Source organism: Triplophysa dalaica, chromosome 15 (genome assembly GCF_015846415.1).
Source record: "Triplophysa dalaica isolate WHDGS20190420 chromosome 15, ASM1584641v1, whole genome shotgun sequence".
Lineage (NCBI taxonomy): Eukaryota > Metazoa > Chordata > Actinopteri > Cypriniformes > Nemacheilidae > Triplophysa > Triplophysa dalaica.
Window position 1 is genome coordinate 22736298 of NC_079556.1, and position 12888 is coordinate 22749185.

General features: G+C 40.9%; 1 protein-coding gene across 4 annotated transcripts in view; it reads left to right on the forward strand.

Annotated features, from left to right (window-relative positions):
• The window catches only part of LOC130436659 (pleckstrin homology domain-containing family G member 3), a 36004-nt gene extending 23833 nt beyond the window's left edge, over positions 1-12171 (forward strand). For 3 of the 4 annotated variants that reach the window (XM_056767512.1, XM_056767513.1, XM_056767511.1), the window contains exons 5-19: positions 273-342; positions 703-749; positions 1088-1238; positions 1345-1476; positions 1990-2172; positions 2833-2925; positions 3000-3086; positions 3169-3202; positions 3395-3496; positions 3579-3611; positions 4937-4947; positions 5726-6025; positions 8119-8232; positions 8889-10317; positions 10529-12171. In XM_056767512.1, the coding sequence (XP_056623490.1) occupies positions 273-342; positions 703-749; positions 1088-1238; positions 1345-1476; positions 1990-2172; positions 2833-2925; positions 3000-3086; positions 3169-3202; positions 3395-3496; positions 3579-3611; positions 4937-4947; positions 5726-6025; positions 8119-8232; positions 8889-10317; positions 10529-11250 (3508 nt within the window). In that variant the 3' untranslated portion in view covers positions 11251-12171. The remainder of the gene's footprint in view (positions 1-272; positions 343-702; positions 750-1087; positions 1239-1344; positions 1477-1989; positions 2173-2832; positions 2926-2999; positions 3087-3168; positions 3203-3394; positions 3497-3578; positions 3612-4936; positions 4948-5725; positions 6026-8118; positions 8233-8888; positions 10318-10528) is intronic. The other variant, XM_056767514.1, reaches the window with a different exon arrangement.
• The last annotated feature ends 717 nt before the right edge of the window (positions 12172-12888 follow it).

The window sequence follows — 12888 nt, forward strand, 5'->3', positions numbered from 1 at the left end:
TTCAATAACTAAACAACATGATGATGATGATGGGATTGAATCAATGCATTGTTGCAAAGCAGCTTCATAAACAATCAGACAGTAGTTACAGTAATGAGAAATCTCACATCTAGAACAATCTCATTTATGGCCATAGTTGAGTGGTTTTATCTGAGTTAGTGTTTTAATGCAGATCAGATCTGTTTACTCTGACGCACGGTGTTGTTTTTCCATCATCAACTCAAGTGTAAGTGAAATATTAACTTTGATCTGTTTTGTGTTTTTCTTGTAAGCGAGTTGTTTCACACTTTGGACGCGTGCGCCTGTGATCCTGTGGCTATCGCCCGCTGCTTTGTGGACAAGGTATCAAACACCTGATACAGTATATAAATAATACATTAAAACATCAGTAAGAAAAACTTCTGGCATATTAACATGATCATGAATAAGAGACGACTTCATCAGACGCACGTGTCTGGCTCAAATTAATATGTATGAATGTAAATGTATATCAGTATTTGATATATTCAATTTAAAATACTCAACATTGATTGTTTGGTGGAAATGAAGTTTGGGCCACTTAAGGTTTGTGTTGTTGCTGCTGAAATACACATCTAATGAAGAACAATGTGAATACTAGAGTAGAGAGATGCTGTGGTCACCATAGGAACCTTTTGTTTCTATTATCTGCTGATAGCAAATGTTTTGTTTCTTTATTTTCAGAGCGAGTATTTTGAGATCTACACGCAGTACTGTACAAACTACCCTAAGTAAGTCGAGCCTGTATTTTGGTGGCTGGTGCGAGTGGACGCATGTGTCAGATTGTTCCTTTGAGTCAATATTGACCTTCATGAACAACACCAGACAGACAGTTTGAGTGACATGAGCCTGCTGAGAGACGCCATCTGTGGTCTGCATTGGTCTCGCTGGACTCAGACACGCGCATCACGCCACACTCCTTTAGGACAGTTATTAAACCCTGTCAATGAAAGATGTCATTGCATTATGATGGAAATGAGGAAGAGGATATTTAGTTTGGAAGTAAAGTGAAAAGAAAGCTTCTGTCTGGGGTTAAGAACATTTCTCTCTCTCTGTCTCTCCTGTGTAGTTCAGTGGCAGTTCTCACAGAGTGTCTGAGGAATAAAAGTCTGGCCAAGTTTTTAAGGGATCGTCAGGCGTCTCTCAGACATTCTCTTCCTCTGGGTTCATACCTGCTTAAACCTGTTCAGAGGATTCTGAAATATCACCTGCTGCTTCAGGTACCTTCTTCAGATCTTCTAGAGATGCTCACAGGGACATCAGTCACACGTCAGGCGGTTGTGTTCTGGACTGTATTCTCTCAGACTCGTGCTTATTATCTTTCAGGAAATAGCCAAACACTTTGACTCTGAGGAAGACGGGTACGATGTGGTGATAGATGCCATCGACACCATGACAGGAGTGGCCTGGTACATCAACGACATGAAGAGAAAACACGAGCATGCTGTGAGACTTCAGGTGTGCAGTGCTGGTTGGCTCTCCACAGAACTCTGTGTTGTTGTGACATCATTCCTAAATCAAGTTTTACCCATCGCTACGGTGCTTTCTGTTTCATTAAACACGTGAACTCCAGTTTGCGTACTTAAGCAGTTTGATAGGTTAATGGTGGTATTTCATGTAGTAAAACTAAACTATGGTAGTGTGCTAAGAACAACAGTTATATCACTTTTACTAGACTAGACTCATGGGTCATATTCTTCAAGAGAGTTTCCTCCAGCAACAAGTCAAATGATGTTAAGGTTCCTTTAAATGTGCAAACAAACTGCCTTTGTGTAATGGTGTAAGATTTGAGGAGTGATGCGGTACTAATAGAGTAAATGATTAGAGAGGATTATTACTCTCTGTTGTGGTTCAATTATGTTATGACCGTATGTAGTTAGCAATGTTAATGAGCTTTCTGTCAACACATCATCATAGCTGTGATTCATTAGAAGAAGTCATTCATGTAACTGGCTCATCATCTGCTCACAGGAGATCCAGTCTCTGCTTATCAACTGGAAGGGTCTGGATCTCACCAGCTATGGTGAACTGGTTCTGGACGGAACCTTTCACGTCCACCGGGCCAAGAACGAGAGAACCCTGTTTCTGTTCCATAAGATGCTGCTTATTACCAAGAAACGAGGAGAACATTACGTCTACAAGACTCACATCTCGGTAAACCATATTTACATTCACGGTCACACCAAAAACAGTCTGACTCTCGTCACATTTAAAAATGTCATTGCATCAGAAGGGAAAGATCAAAGCATGGCGTCTTGGAATAAACAATGATTCTTAGACAATGTTGCAAATAAGAAAAATATATTCTATAAAAACTGAAAAATATCAAATATGTGGTGTTATTGCTAAAGATGATGAATATAAGCACTGATGACAAAATCATTGAAGAGTTTGGTTCCAAAATGAGAAAAACTTTTTTTTTTCTTTTTTTTTCTTTTTCATTCCAATTAATATCAATCAAACTGCAGTTGGTTTGTTTTGCTTTATCCCCTAATAGCTCAAAAATGACTGCTTACGAACACAATAGAAACCATAATAAAAAAAACATTGTGGAACCAAACTCTTGAATTGTCTTAATTGAATTGTCTTTTTAGAACCATCATGAAATGAACTCGTGTATTTTCACCTTTTATTTGAATCCTTTCCAATGAAATCTGTATCTATCTTCATGACATTGGTACGTGTTGTCATTATAGAAAACTGTCTCCCTTGTGGTTTATAGATATTACACAACTTTTGGTCAATTGATTAAAAAATGAAGGATTTTGAAGGGGAGAATGTCAATATTTGTCCTGATCTTCTGTTGGTCTTCAGTGTTCTACACTCATGCTGATTGAAAGTGCCAAAGACCTCCTGTGCTTTAGCGTGACCCATTACAAACACCCCAAACAGCCGCACACGGTTCAGGTGAGTGTGATGTCACAGCTCACGTGACTTTGATTCAGAAATGATCACAGATCTCACACATCTCTCTTCCTCAGGCCAGAACTGTGGAGGAGAAGAAACTCTGGGCTCATCACATAAAGAGACTCATTTTGGAGAATCATCATGTCGTTATTCCACAGAAAGTAGGTAAAACATCCAGATGCACATCATCCGTTGAGTTGCGACTCATAATCTCTTTAACATGTGCTGCAATCTGTTTTATAGGCCAAAGACGCCCTATTAGACATGGATTCCTCATGTGAGTTGAGTTTGACCCTATTGAGCTGCTGTCTTCATAGACGCCTCACTGAAGCACACGCGACACCGATCAGAAATCTTTCACATATAGTTAATAAAAGAATTCAAATGATGTGAACATTTCTAGCTATTCTTGTTAAGTAACTCATTTTGTTAAGATCGTTGTCTGTGTATTTCATTGTGTCTCCGTCAGGTCTGGTGAAGCATCGCTACAGTCCGGACCGGATGAAGAAAGCCACATCTTGTCGTGTTGATGATTTCTCTGCGTGTGCTTTAAAGGAGCGGAGAAGATCAGGTGTGTGCTTGTGCTTCTTCATCTTCTGTTTCCACGCCACAACACTTTTAGTTCTCATGGTGTTCTCTGATTGGTTTGACAGAACCGGGAAAGCAGATCACACGGAGCTCAAGAGGTAAACGGTTTGAACCCATCGGGTCAGTCTACAAAACCAGTTTGTGTTACACACATGTGTGGGAAAAACCCAAAGAACTGATGTGTGCTTTAATAAAAATCCACTTCAGGTTTAAATCTTTCAAACACAAATATGAAAACAAAAGCAAACGTTTGAGTTGAACAATAGAAATGATTGTTTAACGTCAGATTGAGCTAGTTAATGTCCAAACAAATGTGACCCTGGATAACAAAACCAGTCTTTAGTAGCATGGGACCATTTTAGTAAAAGACAAAAATACATTGTTTGGGTCCAAATTATAGATTTTTCTTTTATGCTAAAAATGACTAAGATGTTAAGTAAAGATCATATCTTCCATGAAGATATTTTGTAAATTTCCATCCTTAAATATATCAAAACTTTATTTTTGTGAGTGAATGACCTGCCACAGTGCTCCTGATTCACAACTTAAAAGGGAATTTTCTCAATATTACCATTTTTTTTCACTCTCAGATTTCATAATTTTAAACGGTTGTATCTCACCCAGATATTGTCCTCTCCTTACAACTCATACATTAATAGAAATCTTACAGATTGTGTTAAAATCTCAATTTCGAAAAGTTGACCCATAAGACTGGTTTTGTTGTCCAGGGTCACATATGTCAACATTTCTTTGAACTTCATGATATGTGATCACAATCAAACTTGCGGCTGTTAAACCAAAGATCACAGATGCGGTTTGTAAAGAAAGAAAGTTTGGGATGATAGGATGTTTGTGCAGGTGCGTCATGTTTGTGTTTGTGTTGATGTGGGTGACACGTGCCCTCCACCCGCTTTAGCATCAAAGCTCTCTGAGCCTGAAGCGTGTCCTCCTGTGTCAGATCAAAGGCCGTAGCCCTCATTCTCCTTCCGCACACATAATGATGTTATTTATGGAGTCTATCAGCCAGACCCTTTGTTATGTGCCCGCTCTTTTCAGCCCACAAATCTGTGTTTGGCTGCCGTCCGCTCCATTATGCATTTGAATTAGCAAAAATTGAAAGGCTAACCCAAGCAGTTGAATCTCCTTCACTTCCTTCCTTCTGTCGTTCTGCCATTTTATCACCTATCCAGTTAAGCTCACGTCCAGCCTCTGTCTCTCTGCTGGTGAGTGTCCGAGTTCTCAGAACTGATGTGGAAATCTGTGCGTAGCTCTGACAGAACACCCGTTAGCGTTTAAAAGACACATTGTAGACATGCAGAGCCGATGACTATGTTTAGTTCACAATACGCCGTCTCATTTTAATCAAACCTTGATTTGTTTTTCTGTCTTGGCATGATGGTACTCGTCTTTGGACATGGATCAGGAAGTCTCAAGGTAAGACGTCGTAAGGCACGCTCTTCACATCTCACAAAAACAATAGAACTTCGGATGGTTTTCATGACAAACAGGTCTATAAACCATCAGCTGTTCATCATTTAAACCAGAACTCTATTCCTGCACGGGGTGTGTTTTGAGTCTTATTCCAGTAGGATCTATTGGTTCCATCAATACCCATTAAAGTTTCCATTGAAACCAGAACCATTCCCATTATAGCCATTTCGTGTGATGAGTTTTATTGGAATAGAAGCGTTAAAAAGAAAAGGATTAAATGTGGAGTTGCTATGATGGTTTGCTCAGCAGGGGGTCTAGTGTTTGGAGAAGCGTCATACCAGTTAAGAGTCATGAGATGATGCTTTCCTTTGTCTGGAGTGCATCTGACATTCATGTTTATATCGAGACAGAACACATTTATTTCCATGAGAGTTTTGATATCACTCGTGTGGATGTTGTTTGTTTATTTGTGTTAACAAAAGAATGGTTTTGACACATAGGTGTGAATGATCACTTCATTTGTGTAACGTGCTCTTATATCCTCCTTGAACGGATGTTTGTGTTTGAGACATGTTGAGTGTTCATGCCATTTCAGTCCCAGTTTCATTCTCTTTCCTTCCAACAAAGATCTGTCAATGTTTAGAAATGAATCCAGACTTTCTGATCTGGTCCGGCACTCTGGATCACACTTGTGATTTTAAACTCAGGATTAATTCAGTCGTACCCTCACGTCTCCAGTCTTGGAGATCTCTCACCCCACAACTGTGTGTGTGTCACGCAGCACGCCGACAGTGAAGGCGCTCTGTTAGTGGTGAAACAGAGGCGTTCACTACCGCCCGCCGCAGACGTCTCGGCCCTGAGCGCTGAAATCCGACAGAACCATCAAGACCTGGAGTCCAGTACAGGCTCGCTGTACCACCCCGATGAAAGCAGACCTCACGGAGAGCAGGAGGACGAACAGAAGAGCGCTGATGACAGAGGAGAGGATGAGCAGGTAGCTGACTTCACCACTTCGGTTCTGGCCGCTCTCTCCTGTCTGCAGTACAGGGCCAGAGCTTTGCTTTCACATCCGATCACAACGGTGAGATTCGCTGTCACTGGGCCTTTCTGATTCCTTCTGTGAGCAAACACCTTCCCTTCGCTTCACGCTGACACTAAACGCTGCATGTGCATGACCTAACCTGTGGACACATCTTCACGCGTGACCACTGAAACCCTTTGAAGTGTGCACTACACCAGCAGATGCATGCTTGAGCCTGCTGAGATACTCATTCAGATTAAAAAAACATTTCAAACATCAATCTTTGTGACATTTCTCAGGAATCATCTTTAAAGGAGCAATGTGGGATTTTTAGGAGGATCTATTGACAGAAATGCAATATAATATACAAAACTATGTCTTCAGTAAGTGATCATGTACAGGCAGCCGGTTGTTATGGCAGAATAATCCCCGACAGTGTGATGAACATGAAGCGGAGGGTCTTATATTACACTGAAGGGGCTTATTTGGTGATAACAGGAGGCTGTTTGTACATTATCTCGCCTATTACGCGACTATTTGCCACATGAGAAAAACACTGGATATAAAATGAGAATTTGAAATATTTTGTTAGCTCATTTTTAATGAATGCAGACCTTCCGCGAGGAAAAGCGGTTTACTTTCGACGTTTAAAAATCACAAACAGACAATTTGGTTAATTAATTTGTAAATATAATGTCATATGTGTTATTTTTATATTCATCCGGGTGACCGTGTTATATTGGTTTTGAGAGGTTGTTATCTGTGAATAACCAACCTGCAAACGTAGCATTCTAAAGAGCCGTGTAATAAGAGGTGTGTAAAGACCTTTTGTGATGATCCGTTATGATTGTGTTACCTCAGAATAAACTCATTGAATTCACAATGTTTTGTCCAGTAGGTCTTAAAGCGTGTCTCCTCTACCCTGCGGTCATAGTCTGGTTGTCCGTGACTTTGCAAAGGGGTAGAAATGTCTACTCACTTACTCCTCACTGCTATCTCGCCGTCTCATCAAACGCCTTTAAAAGCGTTGCTATTTAGCGTTCATGTAATAAATTAGACATACAGTGGCTCTTTCTACAGTCTTTCTAATGCCTGCATGATCTATTTCCCGCGTCAACATGAGAGACTTCTTTTTGTACTGCGACAGCCACCGTGGTGTTTGGAAAGGGAGGGGTGAGCGGAGGACTGAGAGATCGGTTGCAATTCTCAAACTCGCAACTAGTGGCCACTATAAATCCCACTCTAGACCTTTAAGGTTTATGTACCAAAAATGTGTTGACTAAAACTTGGATATTATGTAGGTTGCATGATAAAATGTGTATTTCTGGAGTGAATTATATTGTTAACTTCTTCATGTAGAGTATGATTAATTGAGTTCATCATTTGGAATGTTAAGGCCCGTTCACACGATTTCTGTTAATTCGGAGGTCAGATGCTGTGGTTTGACAATTTAAATGCAAGTGGCCTTTAAATGTAAATGGATTTTGATAAGCCGTCAATGTAAGCCACTTTGAATAAAAGCATCTGATAAATAAATATGACATCATCAGCTGTAAAGAAGATCCTTCTGAAAGAGATCCCAGAGATGTCAGTTCTACAGCTGAATGTGATTCTTTTAAAGTGTTAAAGCTTTAGATCTAGCGTTCTTGCTGTAATCGAGCCTCTGTTGCCCATCTGTTGCAGGGGACATTGTTCTTGTTTTTTTTGTGATATGTGATACAGATTTTACACTTTCTGGCTAAATCATTCTTTTTCTGTGAATGAATGGCTGTTGTAAAAAGAGGAAAGTAAGAGCATCATGCTTGGTCAGATCACATGCATAGGAAAACAGGATGCCGTGCGTCTCAAAGTGTTTCTTCACTCGGAGGCACATTGAGATTTTTTGATTGAAGTTCAACTTCAAAGGGAAATTTAACTGTCAAATTTGGGGGGTGGAGGTCGGATGGCTTACCGTCCGTGATCACATTAAACAAAGGTTGCCGTTTTATTGTTTGATGGCGCACAAAAGCAATTTCAGAAGGTCAGTTGTCTGTGGAGAAACATTGAAATGCATTGATGCTTTAAATAAATCTGCTGAAATATTATTTGGCAGCTGAAGAACAAGTGACGCTCTGTAAACAGCCGTTGAGTGGTTTCTGTATGTGATGTTTCAGGACACAGATGGATGCTGCATTACTGCAGAGAACTGGTCCATGAGCAAGAGCCGTCCAGCATCTCATGAGCAGAAGTGTCAGCAGATGTCTGATGGTTTGACCTTTGTTGAGCAGGTAATGTCAAGTGTTGAATATCTGCTTCATGAGATTCATGTTTTAATGCACGTTTGAGCCCAAACCAATGACTGAAATGTTGACAAATTTACTGGTTTACATTTTTACATTCTTGCTCGTTTGTTTTTTAACTATTCTTCAACAGTCGAGCCACAGACTGAATTGTTACTTTTCTTGACATCCGACAGCCTTTCTGTCCTTTTTTTTGGAAATGATTTTTATTACGTTGTCTTCTGATAATGCATATCTTAAGTTCATCTTGTGTCTCCATAATTCTATCTATCTGGACATCAACTAGCCTCCAAGCACAGAGATCGTCAGATAAGCTCTTCTCAAATGACATTTCCTTAAGTCATCAGGCGCTGGCAGATCTCACATGGCAAAACGTGTTTCTTCCTAAAATTGTTGTTGATTTCTTTACAGAAATAAATGTCTATCCCTTCTAGTTAATTGTGAGAATTACAAAAGAGTGTGATTCACTTAGAAATCTGATGTTTTGTGAACTACACCCGTTGTGTTGTTCATACTGGACACTTACAGGACACTGATAGGAAATGTGGACTATTGAATTACATTATCGTCGCATCCTCTTCGTTATAATTTGATAAGTTACTGTAGCAACAGAAATAACTCTTTGCACTCTGTCCCCTTTCTAGAGCTCATCTGAGCTACACGGTTCACAGAAGATCTCATGTCCGCTCGGAGACGCTGTGGAGGATGTGATGAGCCCATCACACAGTTATACACAGACAGGTGGGACAGTCGTCCACAGATACAACACAGATCCAGCGATAAGAGATCTCTGCAATGGAGGGGGAGCAGAGGAAGAGGATTTGGAGGATAGTGTGTGTTTCTCATCCCCAGAAGTGCAGGACAAGAAAGAGATATCTCAACTCATGGGAAATATGGATGACATGGAGATAGACGAGGAAGTTGCAGCACACGGTGGCCTCTTGCCTTCATCTGTTCTGGACAAGGCCAGTGATTTCTCCGAGCTGTTTCCCGGCAGCCCGTCCCGCGGGATCAGTCTAGGAGCAGATGGTTCATGTGACATGGGCTGCCCATCTTCTCGCTCAGAAAGCCGAAGGAGCAGTTTGTTGAGCTGTAGTACAGAAATCCGTGAGAAAGAGTTCAGAAGGTCCACTCCAGAACCAGTCCACCAGACCGCTGCCGACCGCTCGTTCAGACCAGACCAGAGACCTCAAAAGAAAAATGACACGCTCTCCAACAATGACCGAATGCTCATACATAAGATCAGACGATACTACGAACACGCCGAAGACCAGGATGCCAGCTTTGCCATTAAACGTAGAGAAAGCCTCTCGTACATTCCCGCAGGCCTCGTCCGTAATCTGAGTCGACAGCTCAATGACCATATGTCAGATGAAGACATGGCGTTACACAAGAGGGCGTCTTCCATCATGCGGCCAACATCGTGGGCTGTCTTCAATCTGCCAGCCTTAGAAAGTGAGAGCAGGTACAAAGAGTGCATCTATGACTCCAAGACTTCTGATGGAGATGAGATGTGTAGTAAAGATGAGGAATTTCGCCCCGCGTCTGATATGGTTAAGGTGTGGCAAGAGATGGAGGTCAAGAGGTCATCTGAAGAACCTCCAGACTCTTTGGAGATCACTGAGAGTTCCTGTACTACGACACCTGATCAAGAAAAGAGAGCGGAAATCAGCAAGATTAGCTCTGATAGTGGACTTGGTGAACCTTTGCTAATACTGGAAGAGTCGGATGAAGGTTCGACCCCTTCCAGAGTCAACACCCGCTTGGAAAAGGATGAGAATCATGAGTTTCAGAGCTATCCAAACCAGGAACACAAGGTCCAGGAGCGACACGAAGTCAACCACAGTCCTCTTCCCAAAATAATCTCTTTAAAATCTGCCAACGAAGAAGACCTCATCCTGCAAGACATGGAGAAGATGAAAAATAAAGTCTTCCAGCTGGCCAGACAATACAGTCAGCGAATCAAGAACAGCAGACCAGTAGTAAGACAGAGACACAAGGTCACAGAAAGCCATTTGATGGCCAATTCTTTGTCTTCTGTCATAGAGGAGAAACCTTTGGCACAAGAGAAAGGTGGGTGTAGTGTCTGAATAGAATTCTTCTTCATGAGTTCCAGAATAATAATTCTTTCTTAAGGGTCATTAAGGCAATTTGAGATTGCTGAGGTGTTTCTCAAGTGTAAAGACTTGGGTCATTGCTTATTTCTGCATGTGTTGTATTCTATAGTGTCTCACTGCCTTTATCTGTCAAAAGCAGACTTTAAATAAGTATTCTTTGTGCGTAGGCTTGCCCGACAGGACACTGTCTCTGGACTTGAATGAGCAGGACCTTGTTCAGGACTCTGAGAACACTAGTCCATCCTCCAGCATCTGTTCTCCTGGAAGTCCTCAGTTCCCCTACTTCTGTAGATTAAACATCCAGAGACCGCAAAGCCCAGTGCAGGTGGAAAGCTTCCACTGGCCAGATGTGAAGGAGCTGTGCTCCAAATATAGCAACCAAGGTCAGAAGAGCATCTCTCATCGTTACCCGATGGGTCGTGGTGTCTCTTTTCCAGAGAGGATGCTGGACCATGAGCGTGAGGTGTCTTGCTCTTCCTTGTGTAATTTCACGACGCAAAGAGCTACGAACACTGATCTAGAGGCTGTTCCTTCACTTTGTCGAGTTAACTCTCTTGATCACGATCTTGAAACGCAACACACACGTCAACAACCAGATAACTGTTGTGTTACAGGTCACAGAACTCTGTCAAGTGAGATAATGGTTGAGAATGTCTGTAGGGTCAAGCAGAGCCTGGAAACAGAGGACAGAAGTGAGGGGCGGGGAAGATGGGATGCCGTTGCACAATCTGAACTTGCATTGATAGAGTGCACAGAGCAGGACGTGAGGTTTGGCGTGTGGGTGCGTGGAGGTCAACAACCCTGCTTGACGGAGGAAACCCAGAACAGTCAACACAACTTGGTTAAAAACCTGCGGGAGAAATTTCAGAACCAGAGTTCTTACACATGAGGTTTTATGTGTTATATTGAAGTACAAACTCAGACAGTTCACATTTAACGTTGTGCTGCAGAACATATGACTTGTGTTCGATCTTAAACAGGTTGTCAACAAACATACTCCACAGTTCAAACCCTCTAGAAAAGGGAAACATGTGGACTACATAGAGTTTCTATTCATAGAACGACATTCTACATGTGATCTACATTCATGTTTATTGGATTTTTTTCTAAATGCAAGCATTAGTTCAAGAAATTAACAGATGACCCCGGTGGTGCAGCTGTTTTGTGTTTCTTAGTTCACTCTTTGGAAATGAAAAGCCACAAGAATGACAGTCATTGAGTTTACAGTAAGGCTTCCAAATGACCTCACCAAGCAAGAAAAGAAAGCGCCCTGTAATATGACATTCATATGATGTTGAGAGACACTGGTCATCTGCACTGACCACAGGAAAGAACTTAATCTTATCAAGTCATTTCACGCTAATGAACAGAAAACTGGAGTTTATAATCGGATCAAACCAGATCTGTGCTAAACAATCAGAAGATTGATGTCATCTTTGGTATGAAATATGTTGACTGAATGTCTGCTGTATGTTGAATGAATTGACTGTTGTTTAAGGTTCAGGTGATTCACACTCAGTCTACATGTTGGGATTGAACTGATGTATGTTACAGAACGGCCACAAACTGTGTCGCTGTGTTTGGGTGAATGTTCTTTATCATTGGGAGTTGATGTTATAAGCTAGCTATATTTCTGCATAGTGGTACGGGGTAGATCCTTAGATCCTCTGTTCTCTTTCTTATTTATTTGAAATGCTGTAAATATCTGTCAGCTGTGACCGTTTGTAAAAATCACCCCATTGTTTATTTCAGTTTTAGTTTTCTCTGTTGTAAGACAGATGTACAATTAAAAACCCTTTCAACACTGTTACCATAAGGATTTCTTCTTGTCTTTCATCGTGGGTCATTTGATTCACAGTGATGATTCTGTGTGTGTGTGTGTGTGTCTTTGTGTGTGTCTGTGTGTGGGTTAGGGTTTATCTGTGTGTGATCTCAGACGACCAGAGCAAGACTCTTTATTCTGTTGATCAGATTTTTTCACAGAGTTTGTATGAGATGGTGAATGAGATGATCGTTCATACAATGTTCATGTGACGGGGTTGAAAAGAAGCTTTTATCTCATCCTGAGTGATATGCCATTTCTAAATGCCGAGTAGTTTGGTCCTGAAAAATATGGACAATTAAAATTATTTCATTTAAAATGTCTATTTCTTTTCTACTCTTTCTTTTTATAAATAACCATAGCTCTATACTGTGATAGGCTATATGAGACCTGTGCTTCTATTTGTCCTTATGTTGTTCCAATTGGTTCTATTGTTTAAAACAATGGAAGTTAAAACAAAAGCATGTGTTGCATGTAAGATAAGTTATAGTAAACTAAAAAACAGACTAAACTTTTGTCAAATGTCAAGATAATGATGTATTCTTGAAGTCTTAAAGTCTGTTCTATAGTGAAATATACTCCAGTTTTTATAGTGTTACCTTCTGCAGTGATTAACAGAATCAGGTTGCTTTTCCTTGTTCATCTACAGCTCCATTTAAAGTTAATAATGCTTTAAAAGCGCGAAAAGAAAACATGTAGATGAGT